The sequence below is a fragment of the Ranitomeya imitator genome, chromosome 4 (genome assembly GCF_032444005.1).
Source record: "Ranitomeya imitator isolate aRanImi1 chromosome 4, aRanImi1.pri, whole genome shotgun sequence".
Lineage (NCBI taxonomy): Eukaryota > Metazoa > Chordata > Amphibia > Anura > Dendrobatidae > Ranitomeya > Ranitomeya imitator.
In genome coordinates, this window is record NC_091285.1 from 549,324,686 (window position 1) to 549,344,860 (window position 20,175).

General features: G+C 44.0%; 1 protein-coding gene across 7 annotated transcripts in view; it reads right to left on the reverse strand.

Annotated features, from left to right (window-relative positions):
- Positions 1-20,175, reverse strand: part of AKAP13 (A-kinase anchoring protein 13) — a 303,165-nt gene that overhangs the window by 80,756 nt on the left and 202,234 nt on the right. For all 7 annotated transcript variants that reach the window (XM_069766257.1, XM_069766253.1, XM_069766256.1 and 4 more), the window contains exons 9-13: positions 8,644-8,725; positions 6,529-6,662; positions 3,469-3,815; positions 3,194-3,374; positions 2,456-2,790 (exon numbers count right to left, since the gene is read on the reverse strand). In XM_069766257.1, the coding sequence (XP_069622358.1) occupies positions 2,456-2,790; positions 3,194-3,374; positions 3,469-3,815; positions 6,529-6,662; positions 8,644-8,725 (1,079 nt within the window). The remainder of the gene's footprint in view (positions 1-2,455; positions 2,791-3,193; positions 3,375-3,468; positions 3,816-6,528; positions 6,663-8,643; positions 8,726-20,175) is intronic.

Genomic DNA, 20,175 nt, shown 5'->3' on the forward strand with positions numbered 1-20,175 from the left:
CTAAGGTGAAGGTAAGTTATCAGACGCTCACTTCTGCTCAGACAACAGCCAGCTCTATTGCTATTTATTTTTACTTGCTCTTATGGCGTCATTAGTTCAGCAGCACTTTACAGACACCATCAGCGTTGTCCCAACACAATCTAGATTCCCTATCAGAATGTGTTTGGAATGTGGGAGGAAACCGGAGCCCCCCGAGGAAACCCACACAAACAGGGGGAGAACACACAAACGCCTTGCGGATGTTGTCCGTGGCAGTGCTAACCACTGAGCCACCGTGCTGCCCATAATATGAATGTGGGTTCAGCAGACAGTCTGAGGTTTATAAGTGCCATAGAATGAGGACTGTTGGGGAAGATCAGGATTCGGCAGGTCTGATTTCAGACTGCGGATCCCTTTGTCCTCTAGGGACAAGCTGTCACCAGAGACACCTTTCAGCAGCTCTCTCAGAGCACTCGGCATAAGGAACGTTCCTGGTGAAGATGGCTGCCGGCTGTCACATCACTCAGGCGACAGCTTTCTTAAGTGTATTTGGGGGGCGCTTGACCTGAATTCATCTACTTCATATATGCCTATGGGTCTGGTGACCTGCACTCAGACAGGGGATCTCAGTCCTACATGGACATGGACATGAAATACAGGCAAATAAGTTAAGCCCTTAATTATTATTATTGTAGTCCTAAAAGAAGTCTTTTGATCTCAAAGATAGCCCATCACCCTATGGCAAGATCTCTACCTCTGGAAATCCCGGAGAATTAAGAGGATGCCGCACTGATGTAGTAACCACTTACTGTTTTCTCCTGCAAACTGACACCTAGATGGCTGGGAATGAGACTGCAGGGCTACACAAAAGCTGCGTTCACTTCAATCTCCAAAATAGTGAGAGCCTCAGAGGTCAGACCCTCACTGATCATAAAGTGGTGATGTACCCAAGGATTAAACAACCACTATATGAGATGGGGAAAACTCTTATTGGGAATCCGCCGTTTCTGACATTCAATTGGAGAGGATGTAAGAACGGAGAGCTTGATTCCAGAGATGCGGCACTTATTAGACTGGGTGACGTAGTTTCAATACAATCAGTGTACCCCCCCACCACTGATTGGCTGACAATGCACAGTGTATGCAGGAATCTGCCAATCAGAGGTGGGGTGAAGTTATATAGAGCTCAGCATTCTGATCACAGATACATCTACAGCAGAGAAAGCAAGGATTGTATCAAGACTGCATCAAGCAATCCAGTCAGTGACAACGCTGGAATCAGGCCTCTCTGCCCCTCTATCATGCTGCTGTCAGATTCCATAGGAAAAACATGCTCCCTTTAAGGAGCCTTATTTTACTGTGTCATGTTTTACAGTGCAGTAAAATGAGGTTTGTATGGGGAAACCATACCAACCTAGTGAGGCCTTTCTTAGACAGTCATAACTTTGATGGCTGCAGTCAATAGTGATCAAAGGGATCTCAAGCCCAAATCAGTAGAGATGGGTGAACCCGAACAGTAAAGTTCGGCGTCCGTACCAAACACGTACTGTTCGGGCACAGACAACCAACACGGACTTCACCAGGAGGTCCGTGTTACTGTTCGGGTTCATTTGGGTCATGTGCATGACAGCGCGGCAAACACTGCTTCTGATCGGCGGTGAAATCATCCCCTCCGGTCGTCAGAGAGCCCCGGTTCCCACGCTGTGATAAGACAGCATGAGCAATCAGCTGTGATCGGAGGTATAAAGCTTACCTCCGGTCACTGGTGTCAGCTGATGGGACTACAGCTCTCATCAGCTGCCACTTCAGAAAGGCTGGTTATCAAGAAAAGAGGGGTCTCCACGCCGTATGACAGTGTGGCAAACACTGGATGCTCAGGCCCCCATTCAAGTGAATGGGGTCCGAGTTCGGCTACTGTTCAGGTACTCGAACTTTCTGTAACTTTTCGGCCGGACCCGAACATCCAGTTGCCTGCCCATCTCTACAAATCAGATCTCATGCTGTGCACTGAGGAGAGGGATTGCCGGAGGTTGGACCCCCATATTCATCACCTATCCTAACACTGAGCTTCAGGTAAATGAAACACTTGCTGCCAAATTTCCTCGTAAATTGCAGCAGGGGCACACTGATTTGTATATTCTCAAATTCATATTTGGAACTGCTTATTATAGGTACACCACGTTCAGTAATACATAACCATATATTCAGGAGAGGAACCTGTACTGTCACTGCATTGGTGAGGAACGTTTCTTATGCTACTACGGACACAGTTTACGCTCCAAGGCCTTGGCTCTTCATATACAAAGTGTGTGTGTATATAATATATATATATATATATATATATATATACATACATCTCCATATCTATATCCATATCTCTCTATGGATATCATCTATCTATACATATGCACAAAGAAATAACATTTCCACTTGTTCATAAGCGTGAGATGTGTAGACGCTGCCTGTATGGTCTTACCTTCTGCGATTGATTTCGGCATTATTGTTTTTATGTTTCCCAGGTTCCCAGCTATGTCTCCTAAAAGGAGACAAAGAACGGATGGTGCTCCTGGAGCGAATGGCATGAGGAGACACATCTGTAATCCTGTCCAGCTCCTCTCCTTCATTTTCAGATACTGGAGTCTTCTCACTTTCCCTCAACCCCATAGAGCCACTAAATGTGTTACTGTCAGTTCTCTCAACTGAAGCACGAGAAATAGAAACATCGCTTCCATGGGAAGAGGTCCATTCAAGAGAAGAAGTGTCCTCAGAGCCAGAGCTGATCATGTTGCCCAATGATGGCTCGTCTATAAGCTAAAAAACAAAGAGAAAGTGCCATAAATGAATTTCTGTTTCAACTGTATGTATAATACATAGCATGAAACATATCATTATGTCCTACAATAAACATTATATTACAATTAGTTAACGGGGCATTTTTCCATTCCAGCCTTTCTTGTAGGGCAAAAATAACTCTGTTTAGCTCTGATCACTGGAGTGGAGCTATGGAATCAGCTGAGGGCAGCCGAGCTGTGCTAGCCCCACAACACCCATTGAATTGCATGGGACTTACAGAACCAGAGTAGCTCAGCTGCTCTCAGGCGATTCTGTGAATTCTCCGAGTGACCAGAGCTGCACGGATCTATTCTCATATCAAACACAAAAGGCTGAGAGTAGGAATGACTCTTTGACAACACGTAAGGAATCCATAACTTACCCCTTGTTGAGAGGTTCTGCTAGTCCCTTGCTCAAGCACTTGGTCTTCTTCGGTCAATGAAGTAAATGATCCATGATCCTCTCCCTTGATGCATGGTCCAGAAAGCCTGTTTAGGCCAGAATGAGCTCCCTGAGTGGCAGTTGCGTTTTTGTCAATGACGGTGAGGCCCTCCAAACTGGAACTTATGAAAAAAATTATACCTCCATAAATACCTGATCCTGCCTTTTACTCTGAATATACAAGTGAATTTGGAGCACAGTAATATGTAATCCTACCTCCTGTGACTGATATCAGCGTCATTGCCCTTGTGCTTCCCAGGCTCCCAGCTATGCCTTCTGGAAGGAGATAGAGAGCGGACGGTGCTCCTGGCATGGACAGTGTGTGGAGACCCTTCGTTAATTCTGACCATCTTATCTACTTCAGTTTCTGGTAAGTTAGTCTTCTCAGGATCACTTGTCTTTCCAGATGCATTCATGGAGCTACTGTCCAACTCTCTGTGCTTTCTCTTCATCAAGGCATGGGAAAGGGAAATATCACTTCCATTTGAAGAGTTCCTTTCTAGAGATGAGGCATCTTCTGAGCCCGAGCTAGCAGCATGGATCATCGACTGCTCATCTTCAAGCTAGAAGGACAGGAGGTACAATCAATGATTCTACCTATTACAATCTGCTGTAACCCGTCAATTGTTGGGATATAATCTGTCTCTTAATAATCACTACCTTCTTGAAATAAACTAATTGTTTCCCAAAAATCAAATACTCAATAAGTTTCAACAATCTTCTCCTTAAAATGAGGAGTGTGAGAAAGTGGGACCATCACAGTTTTATACTCCCTTCAGTCCAGAACTCCGCTGCTTTCCTGGAACATCATTTCTTCAACAAGCATGGCAACATGACTCCAAGCACTAATGGCAAGCAACAAGACAGAACTAATCTTCTCAGGAAGGCATGACCCCTCATAACAGAGCTTATATAAGAGCAGAGGATGAAGGCGTGGGAGCAAAAAGCTACCAGCTCCACTAATTACTGCTCCTAATTAACAAAGTTGTCAATGTCTAAAAAGTGGAACATAACGTTAACCTTCTAAAAAGGCACATACAGAATTGGGGAAGTAGGTTTTTCCTAATTGCTTCAGTATATAGAACTAAAATGCTTTCCAATATGTAGAACAGAACCAAAAGATTATGGTGAACAACAGGACTAACTAAGAGGTCAATTAGGTGTTATTCTCTGCCGTATTTGGTATTACATGGCGCCATTCAGATGTATGACGATCCTCGACATCAGAAGATGGCTGGAGCCCAACACAAATGGAGCCAATTTCCATTATAGCTCAGAGGTGGATCATGAATGGATGTTGCTCACCAGCCCTAACAGGCCATACGGACAGTGCGTGAGAAAAGCGCAGATCGGTGCAGTTAATTTAAGCTGTAAATTCAGGTTAATATCTACATAGAAGTGAATTTTCATTCTGAAGTCAAATTAAAAGAAAACAAAAACCTGCGAGTCCTGGGAATCACATATACTGACGCACCAGGTACTAGCTCCACAATGTGAGGAGCCACGTGCACCTACAACGCTGCTGTAGACCGATCACCCCGCACAGTGTTTTAGATGGCAATTCACCCTGATAGGTTTGTACAGTGCAAAGCCTTACTGCCAGCACTGCGGCCTACGTCTGACTCCACGCTTACTAAGCCCGAGTGCTAGGTCATCCTCCGTAATGAAAAAAACAATGTCTAAGACAGAACAGGACGTGATCTCACCCGGAGTCATCCGTCTGTGAGGAGCACTCCAGCCATCTCTGCCTATAAGATGGGCGCCTCGGCGGACACCAGCTGTATACTGCCATAGTAATAAACCTTTACACATGGACAAACTTATTATACAGTAGAAGAGTTCACAACAAATCACAGAAAAAACGTTTTAGCTTCTCACAGACTAAATAGAGCCAAGATAAATAAGTTGTCTGCATCAGGCAAGACACAGAGGAGCGCGGGACTTTAGGGAGGAGGACCCGGAGATCAGACATGATATCATGATGTCTAGGCTCTGGTGCGTTACTATTGTAAAAAGAAAATACTTCGGTGAAGATTTTTATAGTCAATACAACTTTACTCTGCAGAAAATTAGTGCTCTCATCTGTTCATGCCTCATTACCCTAAGTGTACTCTCACTTGCTTTAATAATCCCCCATTAATGATTAATCCTGATTGGCTTAACATGTTTGTGTCTCCAGGCTCGGACTGGCCCACTGGGGACCGAGTGAATCCCCCAGTGGGCCCCTGCGCATGAGTGGCCCCCCACCTTCCTAGACGAGTAGTAGCTGGCACAACACACTTGATTCGTCGAGTACAGACAAGAGTAGCATGCAGACATGATCGAATCTGCCAAGTGAAGCAGATTGCACAGGTAAATTGGATTTGTATAGAAAATATTTGCTGAAAATTGAAACGCTCTGGAGTCTCAAGTAAACACAGGTTGTAAGAAAATAAATAAAATTATCGCCTCACTGCTCACCTGTCCCACCAAACAATCCTTTCCGTTCGCGTGCACCCTCTCTCGTCACTTCACTCCAGGCTGTGATTTCTAACGTCACTGCGCGCCGTGCCGTAACTTGGGCTACAAGCAATGTTATGGAGCCCAATGTGGACAGCGCACAGTGACGTGTTAGAAGCCACAGCCTGGAATGACATGGTCAAAGAGCATGCACAGAATGTGGGAAGGAGAAATGAAGAGGTAAGGAAGGCTGGACGGCGAGCTACAGGGCAGTTAAACGGTAAGGCAAGAAATCTGGAGAATACGATTTTTTGGTATAATTCAAGGAGAATTTAATACCACTCAACCTTATTCATCTCATCATACATTTAATGAAATGTATTATATATAAGTATTTCTGAATGAGGGGTAATGTAATATTTGAACGCAGTTGAGCAGTGGCCCCCCAAAGGCATCATTATTAATGGGCCTTGGCTCCCCAGTCAAACATTGTGTCTTTTTTATTCCTCTCTCATTTTGTCTTCAAGAAAATAAAAACTCAACTTGGATGCCAGTCTTTTTTGTAAATTGCTCTCTTCAGAGAGGAAGAGGACTAGAACTCTAGTGCCACCTATTGGAAGTAGCAATCCTAACAGTCAATGTCGACCCTTTACCAAGCCTTGTCACATGACTTAGGATAATAGCCAAACCAGAATCTCAATTTGCAGACACTGTTTCGGGGTACTGCCCCTCATCAGTGCAAAGTGGAGATCTGGTTTGGCTGAGTCTTTTTTGTGTGTGCCATCAACAAATCACTAGGACTTTTACCTTCTGGCACAAGCATTTGCTAGAACTCACCTTGGTAAAGATCATTTCATCCAGTAGTTCGGGGGCCGTGTAGCTCAAGCCAGAGTCACTCCCCAGATCCCTCTTCAGTGTGTGTGGAGGAGATTGCTCTGCATGAAGGGTCTCTTCCAGAAACTTACTGCATTCTACAGTGTCACAAATAAATAGATAAAACAGATATATAAATACACAATATTCACCTATTTAAGCACTCAACAATAAGATACCAATGATTAGACTTTCGGTGTTTTTTTTTTTTTTTTTTTTAATTATCTGGAACATGCTATACTTCTGCATGACCACTGCAGCCGATCACTGGCGTAGGCGGTCTTGTGCCATTCATGCAAGTTACCACTTAGTTACCACTAAGTTGAGTAATTGACTATGGCCATCCTATACATAAAATATACGTGATAGCAGCAGGACAGTAAATGCCAGCGGGGACCAGTCGAGCACTGGCACTAGAGCAGTGGAGATTTTACTAGAGAGTAATGGCTGTTTATTAATTTTTTAACAATTCACAATCCGTACGTTAATTGCTTAAACTCTTGGACAACCGCTTAAATATATATTTAGTGTTTATTTGATAAAATTACACTTTACAGAAATTTATTTTCACTTTAAATTTGGAGGTTTTGTTGCGAAAAAAAAAACCTATAAATTTGGGTCTGTGCACACATTACATTTATGCCGTTTTTTTCTACACAATTTTGTCACAAAACGTGAAGGTTTTCCTAGACCAGCAAAGTGAATGAGATTCCTGAAGTCTCATGCACACGTGGCTTATTTATTCCTTGCAGATTTGATACAGATTTAAATCTGTCGCATGTCAATTCTTTCAGCGTTTTTGTTGCAGATTTCACCCATACTAAATGGTGGAGAAAATCTGCAACACAATGCATGTTAAAATCGGAATAACAATGCTGCAAAAAAGTATATTATAGCAGCGTTTTTCCTGCCGACAGGATAAGATTTGCAGCAGAATCCTTACCATGTACATACCCAAGATTAACACTGACAGCTCTGCTACATCTGTTCAGACACACACTCACTCGACATAACGTTTTCATTCACACTACCAGATTCCTTATCACAGAGAAACATAGCGTGCCCATCATCTGTCAGAGAAACAGCCCCTAAACAATCTGCTAGAGGACACTCCTATGGAAAATACACAGGAAAGATCCGGAATGGTCAGGATAACAATGAGCCGTACAGTAAATGGCGGCAGACACGGGGGCCTATGTGACAGGGAGGAACTCAACAATGGAGTTACCACAATAGTAAAACGCACTAAACAATAGAGAACACAGCAGACTCAAGTGGATAAATTCTTACCACCAAGTACATTTTATGCACTAAAAGTCTATTTAAAAGGTATTTAAGGTTTGGCGCTGTAGAAAAGCACAGCATACACTTTAAAATACAGAATAAAAAGAAAAAAAAAAAGTATTCTTTTGGAATACTCTTCATTCACAGGGCCAATGGATACTGAGTCTTCAATACATTGACCCACTATTAACAAAAATCTGGCGCAGGCAAAGGAACCAGCCTGCAAGCCTTGCTAAACCTTGAAAATGCTGCAATGCAAGCACAGCGCCACGGACCATCTGGACAGCCGATCTGCAGGGGTGCAGAGTCTCAGACCTCCAATGATTTAACAGCAATTTTAAAGGCTGGATAACCCCTTTCAGAGGAGCTAGTCAACCATAGAAAAACCTTGTTCTGCCCGGATGAGGGACAGGTAGACCATAACAGACGTGGGTAGATAGTGGTCTGGCTCGGCTAATATCCCTCCTCACGGCTTGTATAAGTGTAATAGATGCGGAGCCTACCAATAGGACCCAGATCTATCCCAAGATAGGGGCCCAGTCACTTGCTGCTGTCAGTGGCGACATGGTGGGAATTCCCATATAAATGGATGGGAATTCCGACCACGTTTGCACTAAAAGTTGCATGTCAGGGCCCTGTTTTCAAGATGTGAGTCCCCCACTGGGACCTGCATCTTCTATACATTCAAAGCATATCAGTGGATGTGTCAAATGTTCAAAATAGTAATACCCCTCTAAGGAAAGCTAGTTCTGCACTTCTCCAAAGCTGATGCCATAGGACAAAGAATAAACGTACCTTTGGGGTCATTTGTCTGCTTTGAGTCAAGAAGGACTGGATGAGGACATGGGGTGAGTGAACAGCAGTTATCTCTATTAATCTGGAAAGACAGAAAACATTTACAAAGCGAGTTAAATACGTCAGTAGATTATGTACCCACTTCATACATATAAAACAGTACAATTGTTTTATTCCAGCTGTCAATATCCAGAATATCTGATAATCCAGCACAAAACAAAATAAAGATTTTCACACCTAATACTCAGACTGGAAGCCAGGATTCCAATCTGACCTAGGACAAAGATAACATCTACATGGAATTGCTGAGAGCTTGTGGAAGGTGAGCTTTTCACATCTATTCACCTGGTGTTGGTGCTGGTTGGCCTGTGGGTGGTGTTGTCTGGAGTCATAGGGTCTCAGCCATGCCGCATGGGTGCTGTGGGGCACCAGGCCATCCGCCCTGCTGGTGCATTGTCGCTGTGATGGTGGTCTGTGCACGTCGCTGCAGCTTTTAGGCTAGGGACCCACTGAGAGGTTCGCCGTGACGTGGCAGTGGACCTCATACAGCCTGACTAGAATGTTAAACTAAAAACCTCATGTTCAGTTTTGTTAATTTTTGATTAGCAGCAATAGATCATCGTAGGATTTTTGGATGTGCGTCCATGTCTTTTTCTACAGTTCTGGAATTGATATGTTCCACTAGTGCGTGTGTTAGTTTCTCTTGAGTACCCCAGTTTCCTCACAAACGCCAAAAAACATACTGATAAGTTACCTGTAATTGACTTCCTAGGAAATTAGCCCTAGTGTGCCTACTGGTACAGTTTCTGGTCTTAAATAGGTTGTCCGCTACTTGGACAAAATTGCTCGGTGTGGTATTCCTTTAACCAATCAGTGGGAGCCTCAGGAAATGCCATTACAGCGAGCATGACCTTATAAAAGGGTTGCCCTATGGTTAAGTTATGCCATGTCATGTAGGTAGGCCTCCAGATGACATTCCTCCCCTTTCTGCCTCCACAGTAGACCATTTATACACCGCACACGTCACAGATAGATTCTGCTTTATAAGTGCGTGAAAATCTCTCTCCGAGATCTCCAGAATGGGGAAACTTAATGAGGAACTGAAATCCGGATGGGAACGGAGGTCACATGAAACATTTCAGACAAAACTCAACTGCCAGTCATTCCCAATGCGACTTTTTGATGGGCACATCTTCACCTATTGTGTCTGATATAGAAGTTTATTTTAAAGATGAAGGAAAAAGAATTATATCACTGCAAAGCAGGTTTCTTATCAGACCGTCATTCACTAATATGACCATAATAGAAGCACATCAGAGGCTAAGACCCATGAAAGACCATCAGAAAACACAGTAGAAGCATTATACTTATTCTGAAATGCCACAAATGACAGCAAGTTTCCTATGCATATGGTTTATGTGACAGGCCGCCGGCACTGCCCTGTATGTATTGTGCCAATAGCACTGCCAGGCTCTCACAAAGCCGTTATGAGACCAACATTCCCAGACTGCAGGGATTGTCTTCTGATGGGCTAAATTTAGACGGGCAATAAAGCATTACAATAAGAAAACTTTATAGGGGGGAATCTTTAGAGAACTATGAAGCTTCTTGATGGTGTCAAAATGAAAGGTGAAGAAGAAAAATGTAAGCTACAGAACACAGCTGAATAAATTCACTAGTAAACACTAACACTAAGCACAGACCGGCGGCCAGGTCTACTGCTATGCTGACCATACACAGACTAAGAATATGATCGTCAATAATTATTGTGCACAACCATTCAAGTCTACTGTGTGATAGATCAAAGTAAATCCCATTTATGAGATCACACCCTTGACATTATTGTGGCTAGTGATCCACTTACATCACAACTGATATATCTACAGTTGGATCTAGGGCTCATGCGGACATCCATGATCTCAGTCCAATCACGGCCAGCAATGCATGGACTGGATGCGGGTCTCCGACTGGAGCATGACCGCTTCATATATTTCTGACACAGCCACACTCGGGTTGGGAGACGCTCGGCCAGTCCGTGACTGGACCAAGATCCAATAATGTTGCTTGCATGTATTGCCAGCAATTCATAGTTTGGCAATATACAAAGATCATGTACTGTACAAGTGGGGGGGACCGAAGAGTGACAAATAATCTAGGAAAAATACAAAAAAAAAGCATCTAGAATAAGTACAGACACAGGTGTGCATTACCTTTAAGAGCACCACATCCGAGCGGTCAGCGCGGTCAACCTTGGATATGTTACACAGGCTGTACCGTCTTTTATGCCTCTCGTACATTTTTGTTGTGAAGAAGAAGCAGTGAAGTGAAATAAAGCCACTTTGTCCTGGCCAGACCACTGCCCCAGCTTTTCCTTCTCCTAAACCCAAGAATCACAACATCACCGGTTTCCTAGACAAGAAAATTTTTCCAACAAAGATATGGAGCCAACATTTTCTCCACCGAAATAAAATGCATTAATCACACAAAGTGCACACAACACCGGCAGGGTGAATAAACTACGGCTGCTCCAGAGAAGGCCACCTCGGAGGGGCAAGCGTGCAAACAAAGTCCAGATCCCAGATGAAATGCAAGTTTTTGTCTAGACGTGACTTCAGCATCTCATTCACAGGCACACAAGAACGAAGACAGAAATCCAGTAAAGGCTCTCTCACATCCAGGGTAAGATCGGTTTTGGAAGTGAAATCCGAGACACTGCTGAAGCAGCCCCTTCAAAAAATCTTCTCCATATTCCGTCTAAGGAGACCCCCCCTTCCTTTTTTTTCAAAAGTGCATTATTTCCAATCCCATTTCACAGGAGGACAAGAAAGGCCACTCCTCTGAGGACGTCATGGTTTGCCTTTTCCACTCTGCCCTGGCATTCATCAATGCCTGACTCATATTCCCACAACAGAAAGACGCTCAATCCAATCACTTGTGGCACTGTGAAGGAGAGCCACTGAACACAGCTGCGGGGCACAGCTGTTCCTGCGCCAGTATTACCCACAGTGCCTCCAGAGCGCACAAGACACAAGCAAAGTAGTGAGAAAAGGAGGAATTTTCACTCACGCCTCGGAGCAGAAGACTTATGCCAAGCCTCCTTATGTGGAGACTATGATTCATCCAGGCGAAAGAGGAAATCAACGGATTTTCTTGCAAGATGAAAGGAGAAGTGCTTAAGACTAGTTCTGGATAGAGTCTGGAAGAAGAAATGGGGACCCGAATGCATTTCTCACAGTCATTTTCGTGACAGGATTCTACAAGCCTTACTAATTCGCTTCTGTCAATGCACTCATTCACATCAGCTGGGCCCATGAAGTGACCCTGCCACATGGTTTCCTGTATTCCGACTGTTCCACCCTTTCCTCCCCTCCCAGCAGCATCACACTGCTCGCATCCCTCTCCTGGGAGAAGACACTTTCCATACAGTTATTAGCCACAAGGTTCTTATAAATGGAGACCTTGGAACGGAAAGGGGGGAGGATGCGCGCTAGTACACAGAGGTTTCACAAGTTAGTAAGAGCTAGAAGGTTAGGAGCAGTCACCGAACACTTTTTACCTTTAAGCTTAATGATCTTGGAAGAATGGTTCATTTCTGGCATAAAAAGTGTGTACTGTCTGACCACGCCATCAAGTCAAGCACACGAACGTCGCAAGATTTTTTCTTTGGCTGCGATTTGCAGTAATACAAACTTTTGAATTCATTCTTATTTGTACAGTAAAATATCAATAAGACTCTCCAAGAAACTGCATTGAGCTTCCCCAAGTTACTGGATGGTAAAACGTTCCATGTACACAGAAGAGGAATAGGGAAAGTATAATGGGGGCCCCGGAAAAAAAAGGGTCGCTCAACTTTTCCCGCAAAAAAACAAAAACTAAACATAGCAACCCAATATAAGTGTATATCCACCATGAAACTGATCCGCTGTGGGCTTTTCACAATGGAAATTCCAGAGTGGCACAAAGGCCAAACTGTGTGAATTTCATTGTGGAAATGCAGTGGACTTCTCACAAGTTTCCTCTCTTACACTGCAAAAGGAGAAATCCACCACATCATTGGACACCGCAGATTATTCCAGCATTGTGTAGATCAAATCTGTAAAAAGACTGATCCAAAATGCCGCAAATATAACGTGGTTCTTTTTATTTATTATTTTTTTCCCATTTATTTTTTGAATGAATTTCAATGATGGAAAATCACAGCATTTTTTGCTACATGGGAACATAATCAATGACATTTTATTTTGCTAAACTACACGATTGAACAACTTACAGGGGCAAATTTATCAGGACTGACCGATCTACCACGATGAACCAAGATGCATTTATATATCAGGACGTGCACGCCTTTTAATAAATTAGGCATATTCCCTCCTTGCTGTGGATGCAAAATAAAAACGCACGAGCAATGAGTTTCCGTAGATGCATGAGCCGTGGGCTTATAGACAGAGATGGGCGAACCCGTACAGTAAAAGTTCGGCGTCCATACCGAACACCTACTGTTCGGGCACGGACATAGAACACGGACTTCATCAGGAAAGTCCGTGTTATTGTTCTGGTTCGGCGGCGCGAACACCGTATGCTTGTCACGTTGACATGTGCATGACAGCGCGGCAAACACCGCTTCTGATTGGCGGTGAAATCATCCCCGCTGGTCAGAGTCGCGGTTCTCACACTGTCAAAAGTTAGCATGAGCGCTCAGCTGTGATCGGAGGTATAAAGTTTACTTCCGGTCACTGGTGACAGCTGATGGGACTACAGCTCCCATCATCCAATGCTTGCTGCAACTAATAACAGTGAGAGCGGGAGCAGCTGACGGGGGTATTGATTAGCTGACTCCTGCGCTATAAATAAATAATAAAAAAAAAAACGGCATGAGTTTCCCTTTATTTTTGATAACCAGCCAGACAAAACTCACAGCTAGGAGCTGCAACTCTCAGCTGTCAGCTTCAGCAAAGTAGGCAATCAAGAATAGAGAGGTCCCCACATCATATTTATTAATTATTTAAATACATTTTTAAAAAATGGCATGGGTCCCCTCCATTTTTACCATCCAGCCTTGCTAAAGCAGACAGAGGGGACTGGTATTCTCACACACAGCCGGAGTAAAGTCTTTTATTTGAAATAAAAATAACAAAGACAGTTATACTCACCTAACGCCTAATTCCACCGAATCCGTCTTCTGTAATAAAACAAAAATAAAAAACAACAATATCCCTTACCTACCCATCGAGCTCACTGTCTCTTGACAGTGTGGGAACCGCAGCTCTCCGACGGGGATGCTTTCACCGCTGATCAGAAGCAGTTTGTGCTGCGCTGTCACGCACATGGCAGCGTGGCAAAAACTGGATGGTCGGGCCCCCATTTAAGTGAATGGGGTCCGGGTACTGTTCTGGTATCCAAACTTTTTGTAACTGTTCGGCCGAACCCGAACATCCAGGTGTCCACCCATCTCTACTTGTAGAATTATACTATGAATAATACTACTTTCTGGCAGAAATCATAGTCAATTTGTCAGGTTGGGCAAGGCTGCCAACACTTCTGCAAAGTTCTGTACAAAAAAAAATCAAAAGTTGGAAATATGGCATGCTCCAAAATTTTAAACTTTACCTCACAAAATTGGTATAAGGACAATGATACATATACACCAATTATTTTCATTTATCAATATAAAGAGGAAGTTGCCTTTAATAACAACTGGTCACATGTTTGATTTTAACCAAATGTCTAATTTGTCAGTGTCTTATGGCAGTCATTATAGGATCAGTACAGATAAGTCACACTGAACACCAATCTTAGAGGTGGTTAGGAAGTTCCCCATAATTTAAAGTCATATTAAAACTTCCCTGACCTCCAAATACCGAATCAGCATCCCAGCTTGTAGACACCTGACTAGCTGCTGCTGTGACTCACAAAACTGATTATAAACTGTAATTACAAGAAAATTTGGCAATGAAAGACAGAAGTACATTATTTGCTCTGGTAATTGAGCCATTTGCCTCACACAAGGTAAAATGCTGTATGCCATGAATACAGGCAAGTAAAATCTTTAAAAGCTACCCATTTAGCCCTCAATTGAGATTTTAATGTGCTACCCAGGTAGACATCAACATGGTTTTATGGAGCTTTCCATGTAGACAATAATGAGATTTTATACACAGTGGGTGAAAAGTATTGAACAAGTCACCAATTTTGTAATTAAATATATTCCTAAAATGACTTTTGACATAAAATTCTCACCAGATGTCGGAAACAACCTATCCAATCCACATTGGCAGAGAAATCAAACTATAGATATCCATAAATTAATTGTAATAATTAGAAGTGACATCGGAGCAGAACAGAACGGGGACCGCCCCGGGTGAGTATAATCTAAAGGTACCTTCACACTCAGCGACGCTGCAGCGATACCGACAACGATGTCGATCGCTGCAGCGTCGCTGTTTGGTCGCTGGAGAGCTGTCACACAGACAGCTCTCCAGCGACCAACGATCCCGAGGTCCCCGGGTAACCAGGGTAAACATCGGGTTACTAAGCGCAGGGCCGCGCTTAGTAACCCGATGTTTACCCTGGTTACCAGCGTAAAAGTAAAAAAACAAACACTACATACTTACCTACCGCTGTCTGTCCCCGGCGCTGTGCTTCTCTGCACTGGCTGTGAGCACAGCGGCCGGAAAGCAGAGCGGTGACGTCACCGCTCTGCTTTCCGGCTGACCGACGCTCACAGCCAGTGCAGGAGGAGTGCAGAGAAGCACAGCGCCGGGGACAGACAGCGGTAGGTAAGTCTGTAGTGTTTGGTTTTTTTACTTTTACGCTGGTAACCAGGGTAAACATCGGGTTACTAAGCGTGGCCCTGCGCTTAGTAACCCGATGTTTACCCTGGTTACCAGTGAAGACATCGATGGATCGGTGTCACACACGCCGATCCAGCGATGTCTGCAGGGAGTCCAGCGACGAAATAAAGTTCTGGACTTTCCTCAGCAACCAACGATCTCCCAGCAGGGGCCTGATCGTTGGTCGCTGTCACACAGAACGATTTCCTTAACGATATCGTTGCTACGTCACAAAAAGCAACTATATCGTTAACGATATCGTTATGTGTGAAGGTACCTTAACCTCTTTCAGGATAAATCAGGGGCTTAGCTACAGCATTACAGAATTCTGTAGATAAGCCCCTGATGCCGGTGGGCTTACCTCACCCTCGATTTTGGGGGTGACAGGTTCCCTTTCAATTATCCAAATGGGTAAATAGGTCCAATAAGGGATGTAGTAAAACATGACTTTTTAAATCTCAAATTGAAAAGGGGTCAATAAAGTTGACATTAAAATTTGCTAAAGGGATCCTGTATTTCATTTATATTTAAACCCCTAGATTTGAATTGCTATATCCTACAATAACTACCAATCATTAATAATCTAAACTGATCAGCCATGGCCGCAGACAGTGTGTAACAACCCTGCCGGCATCACTGCATGGCCTCCCATTCCCCATCTGCTTTACACACAGACTCACTCCCTTCTCTGGACCATGTTGTGACTTCTCTCTGCTGCCGGCTCCATGCTGTGTGCCTCATGTCTGCTGCTTACTCTGTGCATGCTCTGTCTGTGTGCAAAGGGGGGCGGCGCCGGAAACTCCTGTTTCTTATTGAGACTGTGTGCACCTCCCTAAGGTGCCCCCGGCCAATCACCATGACGCTTCCTGTACATAAGACTTCCCCACCCATAGGTGGGGGCCTGTGCAACGTACTTCCTCAGTCAGTTCCTTGCTGCTGAGGTGCCAGGCCCCTGTGTTCTGACTCCTGTGTCTGCCAACCAGAGGGGTGTTGTACCCCGGCTGCGTCCTTGTCTGCCACCCAGAGGGGCATCGTACCCTGGCTTGTGTCCTTGTATCTGTGCGTTGTCCCGTTCCTGACTGTCTTAGCCTATTCCTGTTCCTGTGTCCAATTATATCCTACTTTGTGTTTTGCTTTGCTCTGCACTCTGTATATCTTTGCTCTGCACTGTTTTGCTCTGCTTTCGGCTCTGCACTCGGCTCTATACTCTGTCTTGCTTTGCTCGTCTCTGCACTGTGTGGCTTTGCCCTACTCTTGTCTCTGCACTCTATGACTCCGCTCTGCCCCTTACAGTTCAAGCCTGCTCCGCCTCCTGCGTTTTTGCTCTTGGCTCCGCCTCCTGCGTTTCTGTTCTTGGCTCCACCTCCAGCTCTTGGCTCCGCCTCATGGGTTTCAGCTCTTGGCTCCGCCTCCCGCTCTTGGCTCCGCCTCCAGTGCTTCCGCTTTGCATCCGCTCTAAGGCTATGTGCACAAGTTGCGGATTCTCTGTGGATCAGCAGCGTTTTTTGCAGAAACGCTGCAGATCCACAATTGATTTACAGTACAATGTAAATCAATGAGAAAAAAAAAAGCTGTGCACACGTTGCGGAAAAGGTGCGGATTAAAAGAAGTAGCATGTCACTTCGTTTTTGTACCCATTCCATTATAGAAATCCACAGGGGTAAAAACCGCAGTAAATCCACACAAAAAAACGCAGCAAAAACAAACGAAAAACGCTGTGGATCCGCACAAAAAAACGCGGCAAATCCGCAGCTGCGTTTTCTGCCAGGAGAGGCAGAATCCGCACCAGAAATTCCTAAGGCTAATCCGCAACGTGTGCACATAGCCTTACGGTCTTTCTCTAACTATTCATAAGTCCTCCTGTCTGAACAGGTTCCTTTTTACACTCTCTAAAGTTTTATTTCAGACATTTGGAAAATTCAAAATTAATTTTGTTCTCATTAAAGAGAATCTGTCACCACAAAATTTGCCTATAAGCTAAGGCCACCAGCATCAGGCGCCGGGAAAGATCAGAGAGGCCCGGCGCCTGCGCACTGCAGTACTTTGGTCTGCCCTCAACAGGGTAGACAAAGTACAGCTGCGCAGGAGCTGCCGCAAGAAGCAAAGAAGAGGACATCATCGTAAGAAGATGGGAGGCGCCGGACCTGGACCACGCCGGGACCGTCCCTGGGTGAGTATAATATAACCTGTTTTTCTTCTCTTTCAGGTTACATCGGGGGCTTATCTACAGCATTACAGAATGATGTAGATAAGCCCCTAATGCCGGTGGCCTTAGCTTATAGGCGAATTTTGGGGTGACAGATTCCCTTTAAAGTAGGAAATATGAATGCGGCCAAGTACAGAGATATCCTGGATGAAAACCTCTTCCAGAGTGCTCTGGACCTCAGACTTGGCCAAAGGTTCACCTTCCAACAAGACAATGACCCGAAGCACACTGCTAAAATAACAAAGGAGTGGCTTCAAGCTTCAAAACAACTCTGTGACCATTCTTGACTGGCCCAGCCAGAGCCCTGACCTAAACCCAACTGAGCATCTCTGGAAAGACCTGAAAATGGCTGTCCACCAATGTTCACCGTCCAACCTGACAGAACTGAGAGGATCTGCAAGGAAGAATGGCAGAGGATCCCCAAATCCAGGTGTGAAAAACTTGTTGCATCTTTCCCAAGATGACTCATGGCCATAGTAGCTCAAAAGGATGCTTCTACTCAATACTGAGCAAAGGGTCTGAATACTTATGACTGTGCGATATTTCAGTTTTTCTTATTTAATATGCAAAAAGTTCTACATTTCTGTTTTTTTTCAGTCAAGATGGGGTGCAGAGTGTACATTAATGAGGAAAAAATGAACTTTTTGGAATTCACCAAATGCCTGCAATGAAACAGAGTGAAACATTTAAAGGGGTCTGAATACTTTCCGTACCCACTGTGTATAGAGTTGCCTACCTAGACAATGTGAGGTTATATGGAGCTGCCCATATAGACAACGATGAGGTTATGGAACTTTCAAATACATCATCTGACAGCAGATCTGCGCTTTATTTGGGAACCCTAAAAGGCATAGTCACAGCTCGTGTAGTCTGACCCTGTTAGTGAGCATTGCTTATATAAACAAAAATGTAACACATTTATTTTCACAATGTAAACCAACAAAAAAATATTGTTATTTCCACTGTCCTGCTTATATAACAGAGCAGAATAATTAATATGAAGAATGCAGATGTGAACAGAGACTTAATGAATATGTACTGGTATTCTTTTTAAAGCAAAAAACAAAATGACTAACCCCTTAATGACCCGCAACACATCTTTTTACTGACCTGAGATATAAGGGAATAGTATCCCCATACAGGTGACAATCCAGCAGCTGTCGGCTCTACAGTATAGCTGAAAACTTGCTGCATCAGCCACGATCAGTGTTGTCACTGTCCATATCCATATTTAGCCCCTTAGATGCTGCGGTCAATGACTATATCATATGGTCAATGGTTAAAGGAGTAGTGTGGGGGCTCCTTCTTAATCCCCATCAGCACCCTGAGATCATGATTGTGTGGTCCTGATGTTTGCCATGGCAGTTCACAGCCATATAACGGACTAAAGCCCCCGTCACACATAGCGAGATCGCTAGCGAGATCGCTGCTGAGTCACAAGTTTTGTGACGCAACAGCGACCTCAGTAGCGATCTCGCTATGTGTGACACGTAGCAGCGACCAGGCCCCTGCTGTGAGATCGCTGGTCGTGTCGGAATGGCCTGGACCTTTTTTTGATCGTTGAGGTCCCGCTGGGTAGCACACATCGCTGTGTTTGACACCTTACCAACGACCTCGTTGACAGGAGTCCCTCATTGAGGTCTGTTAATCGTCATGAAATAGCTGCCATGTGACATCGTTGTACAGGTCGCTACAGGTCGCTGCATCGCTGCTGCGTCGTTGGGGAGATCGCACTGTGTGACATCTCACCAGCGACCACACAGCGACGCATCCCTGACAGGTCGTATCGTTGTCGGGATCGCTTTAGCGTCGCTAAGTGTGACGGGGCCTTTAGCATCTGCCGGCTATAGTGACCTGTTCAGAAGTTAGCGACATATAGGTGGTAAAAATACACTTTTTCATTTCTATCATGCCACTTTGTATTAATTCCCGAAAATCACCTGAAGGGTTAATAAACTACTTGACAGCAGTTTTCAGAATGACAGGGGGTGCGGTTTTCAAAATAGTATCAATTTTTGGAGTTTTCCCATATACAGGATCCCCGAATTCACTTCAAACCTGGATAAGTCCCTAAAAAACAATTTCCATGAAAAAATGAAAAATTGCTGCTACATTTTTAAAGGTCCTACAATGCTAACAAAATAAAATAACATTTTACAAATGGTGCGGATTTAAAGCAGAAATGATGGAAAAGTTATTTATTAATGTTTTTGTGTGGTATAACTATATGGATTAAAGGGATAATCAAAGTTGGAAAATTGCTAATTTTTTACATTTTTGTCAAATTTCTGATATTTTTTATAAATAAACACAAAACAGATCAACTTAAATTTACCATTATCATTAAGTATAATGTGCCCTGAAAAAACAATCTCAAAATCACTGGGATTTGTTGAAGCGTTCCAGCGTTATTACCACATAAAGTGACACTGGTCAGATTTTAAAAAGTATGGCCGTGTCACTAAGGGGTTAAAGGACGTAGAAGTCCAGGGGGGC